The 10,574-nt window shown below is 37.2% G+C and overlaps 1 protein-coding gene across 1 annotated transcript in view; it reads left to right on the top strand.

Moving 5' to 3' along the window:
- The window catches only part of chrna4b (cholinergic receptor, nicotinic, alpha 4b), a 19,528-nt gene extending 9,229 nt beyond the window's left edge, over positions 1–10,299 (top strand). The window contains exons 3-6 of the mRNA XM_020922334.2: positions 3,138–3,182; positions 3,264–3,373; positions 8,094–9,519; positions 10,174–10,299. Coding sequence (XP_020777993.2) covers positions 3,138–3,182; positions 3,264–3,373; positions 8,094–9,519; positions 10,174–10,299 — 1,707 coding nt within the window. The remainder of the gene's footprint in view (positions 1–3,137; positions 3,183–3,263; positions 3,374–8,093; positions 9,520–10,173) is intronic.
- The last annotated feature ends 275 nt before the right edge of the window (positions 10,300–10,574 follow it).

The following is a 10,574-nucleotide window of genomic DNA, read 5'->3' as shown; positions in this document are numbered from 1 at the left end:
ATTCAAATGTAACAGGACACAGGACAGTTCCAGGAGCAGAGGACACACAGTGTGGAGCAGGAGGATTATGAGAGCTGATCTGGAGGTGAGACTTTTTAAAGATTTTATTATGTGCTTCTCTGGACTAGAATGTCGTCATTGTTAAAACATGTTTGTGGTGTTTTATTTGAAATTAGAATTAATGTAAGGACTGTTTCCATGAGACAAATTGTATTTGACTGTCCATCTACAAGAGTGTGACAGTTGTACTAAGATGTGAATGTGTTTGTTCCAGAATCGTCTACAAACACAGAGTGACGTCCAGAGCTCTGCTGGAGCTGTGGGGAAGCTCATGAATGTTACAGTTGATGTTTCAGAAAAAAGGAAGATGTTTGAGAACCAACAAAACACAGACCACAAATGAACAAATTAAGTAAAATGATTTTTAAAAAATTTTTCAAAATGAATTTCCTATTGAAACAGTTATCGTATTTCTACAGGGTGATGTGGCACTAGGAGGACTTTACACCAGATGCCCTCCCTGTTACTGCGTTTAGAGGAAGAAAAGCAGCACATGGTGAGTTTTGTTTCTACAGTTCTAATGTTCTTGTGATTCTGTTCTGGTTCATTATTGTAGTAATAAGTACTTTAAATGTATTTAAACATGTACAACAGAGTAGATCATCAGAATGTGATCATCATGTGTTATTCCTGTGTCCACAGGCAGAGACCAGAGCGTCTTCACTGGAATAAATCTTCACACTGTCCAGCTCCAAACTGTGTGTCTCTGTACTTGTGCTCTGTGTGTGTTTGATTCTGTTTAAGACAATACAGAACTGTGGAAAACTAAAGACTGTTTTTGTATTATTGTACAGAATTAGATCAATTAAATTAAATCATACATACTTATACATTTTCACAATAAGGTAACATAAGATTAATATGCATATTCAGCATGATTTGATCAGATTTCATCAACATGAAAAAGTGATGTTCATGTTCTGAGAAAAATATGCGTAGAAGGGATCAAAATAAGTTTCAAAGCCTAAACATAATTTTATTTCGTGCAACCGCTTTCCATAACTTTTTTACGCAAATCCAGCGACCTTTTTTTTTCAGTGTATAACAAGGGTCTCAATCTCAATTGGAGCAGGGGCCTAAGTTATAAAATCAGTGTTGGTCGGGGGCCACATATTATATAAGATATTACATACTGTATGACCACCAAACTGTCATGCAACCTCACACAGAGTAAACATGAATGCAATGTGTAGTCTGATACATTTAATAAGGGCCACATGATATGAGATGAAGATATTTGATAACTACATATTGTATTGCAAACTATATCATATCAATACTTACATTTTGACTCAGTAAGTTCAGCAAATTAAAACTTAGTAGACCAAACGGGGTTAAAGGGGTACAAAATTTAAAAAAAAAAATAAAATTGAATAAAATCTACTATTTTCACATCTATCATTTTTATTGTGCTATTGTATTTTTTTTTGCAATATTAGCATGTTTAAGATATATTATTCAGCTGTATCTTTCTCTTTCTCATTACATTTGATTCCAACAGGCAATAAATCATAGTTTACAGTGGAAAAAGTGAACATTCACATTCCTATTTTAATCCTTTGATTTCTTTTATCATGTATTATCATGAAAAAGCAAGTGCCCAAGAGGTACAACCAGTTGCCCATACCTGAAGCACTCGAAACTGCCAAACAAAGGCTCCAAGTGAGATAGAAAAGGACAGGCAGCAATACATTATTGGAACTGTAGTTCAAATTCTTATGCATTTATGCCTTTTATTGGCAGGCCACTATTAATAGAAATTAGAAATTGTCTTGTGGGCCAGTAGAAATGATCTTAGGTGTCTCAATTGACCCGCAGGCCACAAGTTTGAGACGACTGCGCTATACCAAAATCCCTGCCTCCTAGTGAACAGAGCTTGAATAACACCTAATGAACTATTTGCTTGTTATGAATTAAAGATGCTTATTATGGCTATTAATAACTTATAATGAAGAGAGAACCAAATTTTAATTCTTGCAAATAAAAAAAAAAACATAAATGAGAATTGGGTTGGATAACCGAGGGTGAAAGTAGGACAGACAATTACAAAGAATTTGGACAGGAAAGTTACAATCTGCCAATGAAATGAAGGACACTGCAGCATTCAGGCAGTTGTGAGGTGTTAAAGAGGAGAGTTGGCACTGTTTCAAAGATCAGGTCAGACACAGTCCAGAGTGGAAATGTGTAAAGTCTGAAGTTCCTGGGCTTAGCTAGAAGCCAAAAAGAACATAGCAGAAGTTAAAACTGTAGCCCATATTGGATGCATGAGTGAAGCGTCATGTAAGGTTAGGATCTCTCCTATCCCAAGAAAAAAATAAAAATTGGACCATTCTGGTTTCTGCAGTTGCCAGCTCCATGAGGTCACAGTTTGCCTGATGCTTTTATTTAAGAAGATAGATATTATGCTTTTTGTGGAGATATTCAGTATTAAAGATTAAACAAACCTATGCATAACATTTAGTTCATTGTAAATTGCAATGTTGATCTAAACAGCTCAGTGTTAGAAATGGATCTGTTAGGCCCCACCTCTTCATAGTTCATGTACCAAATAACACATTTTCATGTATGTGTTTTTATTGTTGCAATTTTTAATCCTACATCTGAACAGATTTTTTTATATATACTTACAAGCAACTTAAGTAATTAATTAATTAATTATTGCATTTATATGCTGCCTTTAAAGAAACCTGAAGTGCCTTTCAGTGCATTATTCATTTACTCTACTCTTTATGGTAAGCTACTTTTGTAACCACAGTTGCCCTGGGGCAGACTGACAAAAATTAAAGGATTAATTAGTTTTAAAAATCTTTTTATGTTTAAAATGAACATGGGAACTTTACATTTGTACTCTCTGAGATTCTCATTTTTGGTAAAAGCTGATTCAGGACTTTACTGACAACTCAGGAAATACACAAAATCCATGCACAAACCAATCTGACAAAAACTTTTGGATCTCAAATTAAACATTCCCAAACTTCAAATCTTCCCTTGAAATATAACTTCCCATTAGACAGAATATACTCCATATAAACAGCTCAGAAAATGTGTCAACATTTGTCTGTGTTTGTGTTAATTAGGATGAGAAGAACCAGATGATGACAACGAATGTCTGGGTCAAGCAGGTACTTACAGTGTCTTACATTGGAAACACTTAGCAGTGCCTTTGTGCTAATGGGAAGTTAATGGTCCGCACTGCTGTACAGGAATGGAACGACTACAAGCTCCGGTGGAACCCTGAGGAGTACGAGAATGTCACCTCCATACGCATCCCCTCTGAGATCATCTGGAGGCCTGACATCGTCCTCTATAACAAGTAAGGCACACTATATACTGTACTATAAGGGATGCTAATTATAGGAAATACTTCATAATACCATCACTTTTAGTAGCTTTAAAGGTGTACTGTGTAATATTTCTAGTGGAAGGTCCACCACCTGATGTCTCCAGCAAAATGTTGTCTCGAATGCTCCACAGTACAGATTAAACCTATCTATCACAAAGGAGCAGGTTACATTACAGTTCAGATCTGAGGAGAGTCACCCCGATTCACAAGGAAAATGATTGGATTTTTGAGCAATAGAAACCCAGTAATGTTAGAATAAATGTTAGATGGAAACGTTAAAAGTCATATCATTCCAGGCAAAGCAATAACATGTCCATAGAGGCAGGTAGGTGATGGACCCTCCACCAGAAAAGTTTGTGCAATGCACCTTTAAAGGTTATGGATAAGTCATTGCTCTGCAACATTAAACATCTCTACCTTAATTGTATTAAATTACAGGTGGTTTTACAGCTCAAAAATACCTAGAAAAACAGGCATTGGCCTCTCTACAGATCTGACTTGTAACTTGGTCTGGTTTGGCGTCTAGGAAGATTCTGTCTTTATTGTAGATGGGTTTAATGCCACACCTCTACCACAAAAGTTACACAATGCACCTTTAGCAAAGCATGAAGACTTCAATTTCATAATGAACAAATAGTTTACCAAGAGAGATTCAGGCTCAGCAGCTACTTAATTAAAACCACAACTCTAATTCCTAACCCGTTAAAAAATTATGAAAATTGTATTCATGCTTTATTAAGGCTAATAAAGGTCAACTTATTATAAAGTGGAATTAAAATGAAACTTATGAAATTTCAAACTTATGAAAATTAAAAATGAAAAATTGCCCCAAAAAATAATGCTGTAAAATTAGACACAGACAGGAACTGTATGACTTTGATTTGAAATTCCATAAACATGACCTACCTGTGTCCCTGAGAAACAAAAAAAAACTATTATTAATTACAATTGTTATGCTCCTTTTAGTAACAAGTCAAGTCAAGATGATTATCCAATCAGAAGACAGAGTAAGCCTCACATGAGTCTCTCATTTGGGTTGCCGCCAGTTTCAGTGCTGAAATCCACTTGGTTTAAACGTATAAGTATGATATATAAATGCATCATCTCCTCCATCTTATTTGCTACAGAAGAATTGTAATGAATATGAAGTTAATTAAAGCTGTTTTTCATCCAGGCTGCAATATGCTCTGACATCTGTACATTCTGGATAATAAGACTAACTAAGCGTTTTTCTTGTTTACTTATTGAGTGCTGATATCTAGGCTACCCAAGATGTGTACTGAACAGCTGCGGCTGAACCAATGGAGTGATTTGTTGCTATAGATGAAAGATACCATACCCAGATGTCAATAAACTGCCTTATAGAAAGTTTTATTATTGCACATTAGTGAACATTTCTGTTCCACTGCTCCACTTGTGCTGACTCCAATAGACATGTGTTAATTGGATATTCTGAAGCTAATTATTTTATTTGGCTAAATCAATTGACTTGATTACTTCCAATATTTTAATTATCTCGCAGTTTCTCCCTGAGGGTAAACAGATGTCTCCAGTACACTTGTGTATTTGTTATTTTCGCACCACTGTCAAAAGATCTTTTCAATTGCATTTCTCATTCAAAGTTCAAATGGAAATCTCAACATTGTCAAATGTGATAAATGCAACGCCATTAGCAAAAGCACCTATTATGTATTCAATGGTCTCTGGTGCCCATAGAAAACTCATATTGAATTTTTAGAATGGTACACAAAGTCATCAAGGTTGACAGATGTGACAGTTATTTATTCCATGTTTTCGTAAAGATGATTACCATTTCTGGAAAAAAACAAACAAAAACAAAAAAAAAAAAAAAACAGGGGCTACACACGTCTGACCTCTGACCTTTATCCACTTTCATTGTATCTTCCAATCTGCTGTTTAATGAGTGTCTCTGTGTCACGCTGGAGGATTTGTTTATAACAGGGGTGTCAAACTCAAATTCACAGAGGGCCAAAATTTAAAACTGGGACTAAGTCAAAAGCCAAACTAAATATTTATACATCTGCCTGTTTTCTCTTCTTTCGAGATAATGTAATGTTAAACCTTTTCTTATTCAAATAAATGTTTAATAATAGTTTTGTTTACACATTGAGTCCAGGACAAGCATAATCTAAAATAATAACACAATTTTAAATAAATAATGTCTCCATAGCCAATCTGTAACCGGTGGGCCAGTTCTAATACATATTTGATATGATCTTGCGGGGCAAATATAATTATATCATGGGCCAACTTTTGACCCTGGGCCTGAGGTTGACCTGTCTTGTTTATAACTACATCCATTAGACATGACCTCCTTCACATTTATTTCAACTAAATGATTTTTTGACATTGGCAGATAAGACTCATCTAGATTATTTTGTTTTTTCCAGTCACCCGTTGTTCAACTCAACCCAACTATTACTTTTTATATTTTTAATTTTCATTAAAATTTTCTAGGAACCAATGCAGAGATTAAAGGGCCTGTACCTGATTTTGTCCCATGTCATTGGGAAAATATAGTTTTGCCCCAGTATGGATACATTGTATAAGCAGCTCTTGAGGTCAAAATAAGTCAGATGCATCCTGTCACTGCAAAATTCTACTCTGGTTTCTGACAGCTGCGCTTATAAACACATTGTAGTAAATAATTAGGGTGCTTTGAATGCTTAAGGTAAGTGAGGAATAACTTGGTACCACTGCAAACTGCAAATGAACTAGTTGTTTTTCACATTTTTAAGACAATAGAAATCAGGCACAGTGCCTTTAACCCCAATTATTTTTCTCAGTCTGTTAAATAATACTTCAGTTGTGATTTTCATTTAACCCCCAAAATGGTAAATTATTCGTTTTCCAGTAGCACTTAAGTGGGATTCATGGATAATTGCTGGATTTTCACACTGCCTGACAACCATTAACGCATTGACTTGGAGCAGTTTTCAGGACACCTCGAGGGTAGAATTCATAACTCTTTTAATTAGTCCTGGTAGAATTTTGTATGGACAAATTAACCACCACATTACCAAATCAATATTTTTCAAGTTCTTTTTAAGTTTGATGCTAATATACTGTCATTATATTTCCATTTCCGTAATGAAGACAAGTTGTAGATCGCTCCACAAATCAGCATTTGAAACATAAAATAACTATTAAACATCCCCTATCCATTATGGAAAGGAACTATAGCCTGTGCTCTTACAGTTTTCAAAATAAAAAACAGGCACAATCAGACCTAAACCTGTATTGCCAGAGCCTAGAGGTCACAAATAAGTTTTTCTCATTCTCAGTATATGGACAGACCACCTGTATATGCAGAAAACATACTTAATCAATCAAAATCTACAGTAAATGAAAATGTGTATAATTTTGCATTACTCTGTTGCTTCATAGGTTTAGAAAATAAGTTACAGTTGGCATGCATTGCAGTAGACATATACTTCTTCTCTCCTATACTTCTCTACTTTCTTCACATTGTCTCCAGACACCCACTTAGGCTGCATATGAATTCAATTGTCTGTCTCTAGTTTGCGTAATCTTTAGACTTGGTTTGAAAAAAGTGTAATCTTAAGTCTGTCACCTGTCACATGAAAATATGATTGCTTTGCCTAGATTCCAGCACTGGGTATAAAGCTGTCTAACTCATTATAATTACTATACTTTTACTAGCCTTAAAGGTGCACTATGTAACTTTTCGGTTGGGGGTCCGTCACCTTCTTTTTTCTATAGATATGTCATTGCTCTGCCTGGAATGTTCCACAGTATGACATTAAACAGCTCTACCTTATAAAACCCCCTGTAATTGAATAAATATAACTCAAAAATACCTAAAAAAATAAATAAATAAATTAAAAAAAAAGACATTCTGACTGTGAGAGGGGCCACCTCTCCACAGATCTGACCTGTAACTTGGCCTGTTTTGGTCTTCATGATGATAGAAAGGTTTAATACCACACTGTGAAAAATTCCAGACAAAGCAATAGCATCTCCATGGAGAAAAGCATTTGACAGACCTTCCACCAGAAAAGTTACACAATGCACCTTTAATAAATCATGAACAAATATTTAAACTATCATGAACATATTGTTTATTAAGAATGAGTATGAAAATGGCATCTGGTGTGAGAGCGATGGTGGTGGTCTGAGGGGCCGGTGGCGCAGATTGACAGCTTCACTTCTGTCAGTCAGCCCCAGGGCAGCTGTGGCTACAATATTCGCTTACTACCACTAAGTGTGGAGTCAATGAATGATAAAGTGTCTTTGAGTGTCCAGAAAAGTACTGTATAAAACTGATCCATTATTATTATTATTAGTAGAAGTAGTAGTAGAAGTAGTAGTAGTAGTAGTAGTAGTAGTAGTAGTAGTAGTAGTAGTAGTAGTAGTAGTATTAACTACTTAATTAATGCCTTGACCCTAACCCTAACCCCAAACCCCTTAATTAAGCAGTAGCTAAGCCTGAATAATGATGCATTAGTGCAAAAAAACAAAAACAAAACACCTGCTTGTCTCCATGGAGTTTGCAAAATTTTCTGAAATTTGGCACATTTCAAGCAAAACAACATGTGCATAGAAAATAAAAGGTTTCAGACACTACACCTACAAACTTGCATAATTCCCCTGTAACTATACAAAAAACATTTTTAAATTGTTTTCTTGTCTCCTAATTTATTTCCAGCGCTGATGGTGACTTTGCTGTAACCCACCTGACGAAAGCTCACCTGTTCTACGATGGTCAGATCAAGTGGATGCCCCCGGCCATTTACAAGTCCTCCTGCAGCATTGACGTCACATTCTTCCCTTTTGACCAACAGAGCTGCAAGATGAAGTTTGGCTCCTGGACTTACGATCGCGCCAAAATCGATCTGATCAGCATGGCCAGCGATGTGGACCAAATGGACTATTGGGAATCTGGGGAGTGGGTGATCGTCAATGCGGTGGGAAAGTACAATACCAAGAAATACGAGTGTTGCACTGAGATCTACGCCGATATCACGTACTACTTCATCATCAGAAGGCTACCGTTGTTTTACACTATCAACCTCATCATCCCGTGTCTTCTTATTTCTTGTTTGACTGTCCTGGTTTTTTACTTGCCATCGCAGTGCGGAGAAAAGATCACTTTGTGCATATCAGTTCTCCTCTCGCTGACTGTGTTCCTTTTGCTCATTACGGAGATCATACCTTCCACATCGCTTGTGATTCCTTTGATTGGGGAATACTTGCTTTTCACAATGGTTTTTGTCACCTTGTCAATCGTCATTACAGTTTTTGTGCTAAATGTGCATCACCGCTCACCTCAGACTCATGGTATGCCTCATTGGGTAAGGAGAGTGTTCTTGGATCTGGTGCCGAGGTTCCTCTTCATGAAAAGGCCTCCTGGAACAGCCAAGAACAACTGTAAGAAACTGATCGAGATGATGCACAAACCACCCACCGTATCTGCCACCGGGAACTCACAAACCTTCTGGGCGGGGCTTGAGACAGGGTTGAAACAGATAAGTCAGTTAGAAACCACGATACTTAAAACGCCAACTGATAGTCCAAATATCCATGTGAGTTCTCCTTCTCCACCGTCCTCTGCTAAAGAAGACTCTGATGAAAATGACCATACGTTAAAGCCAAACTTTTTCTGCCGCTCTCCATCAGGAAAGTATTCAGTCCTTTCTGAAAACCTCTGTGGATTGAACTCTGGAGTATCCTCTTGTTCTCAGTTGTCTTTGCCTCCGAGCTTACCCTTAGGTCCTCTCCGATGTCCGTCTAAGGAAGAGTCACAGAAGCCGTCTATGAATGGTCGTTCACACAGTGTGGAGCAAATGTGTGACCACCAGAGGGAGTATTCCCCAAAGAGCGAGCATCTTTGTAGATCTCGGAGCTTTAACCATTGCTGTGTCCACAGCGAGGGGACCCCAGGCGCAGTGAGGAGAGTGAAGAAGCCCCTACTGAAAGAGAACTTATTAGAAACCCTTACAGCTCAGCTCACTAAAGATGTGAGCACTCAGCAGGAAGTGGTGGCTCCTTCCATTTCACCAGCTCTGCTCCGAGCTTTAGAGGGAGTCCAGTACATCGCTGACCATCTCCGAGCAGAGGATGCAGACTTTTCTGTAAGTTGTTTTCCTTCTATTTGAAATCACAGTTCTAATTTTAAACAAAATGGATGTCACATAACAACAATATGCATTCTGAACTCAGCGAAGTGTCATACACCAGTAGTTATTCCTAATTAGCCATACATTCTTCACCAATGTGAGTTACATTGTGTGTTGTTCTGACATCTTACATCTGTCTGATCTGTCAACAGTCCATCAATGTTTCTTGGTAGGGACACTTTGGATTCTCTCCCATGTGCTTAGGCGTGCTATTTTAGTTGTTTGACAGCAATTAGCGAACGGCATAGAATTACAGAAAAGATCCCTCGTTATAAGAAACAGACCATGGCTGATAGTGTCACTCACACCTCACATTTCAGTCACTGAGTGGCCAGGAAAGACCCCTTTAAAACAATAGTAATTTGACCTTGAATTTTTTATGAGACAGGAAAGTCCTGATTGGCTGACATTTAGGAGATGGCCTCTTAATGAAAAAATCAGGCAGTGGAGAGAAATCAATCATGAGTGAAGGTTGACAGCTGGTAAAGAGGTGTGTGAGTAATGACTTACCTGTATGTGTGTGTGTGTGTGTGTGTGTTTATGTGTGTGTGTGTCTGTGTGCATGTGCGCGCTTATGTGTGTTTGCATATGTGTGTTATGTGTTTGCAGGTGAAGGAGGACTGGAAGTACGTGGCCATGGTCATTGACAGGATCTTCCTCTGGATGTTTGTGCTGGTCTGTATTCTGGGATCAGTGGGACTCTTCTTGCCCCCCTGGCTCGCTGGGATGATCTGAAGCCTTACAGTGGACAATATATCCTATATTGTAAAAAGATCTTACTTTTTTATTTTTAATGGAAGATTTTTGTTTGTTTTTCAGTTGTTGACTTGTTGCCTACTCTTTACAAAATAACAATTCTTGACGAAGGCAATTGGAAAACAGCAAATCCATTAACTTTTATTTTTACTGTATTTCTTTCCAAACTGTATTTATTGTTGAGAGAGAAAAAGGATAAGCTTTAAATAATACAACATTCAAAGTATAAAGGCATTTTCTTTTTCTAACACTGA

The sequence above is a fragment of the Boleophthalmus pectinirostris genome, unplaced genomic scaffold, assembly GCF_026225935.1.
Source record: "Boleophthalmus pectinirostris isolate CB_2022bp ecotype Guang Dong unplaced genomic scaffold, ASM2622593v1 HiC_scaffold_8, whole genome shotgun sequence".
NCBI lineage: Eukaryota > Metazoa > Chordata > Actinopteri > Gobiiformes > Gobiidae > Boleophthalmus > Boleophthalmus pectinirostris.
This window is presented reverse-complemented; position numbering and strand designations above follow the sequence as displayed.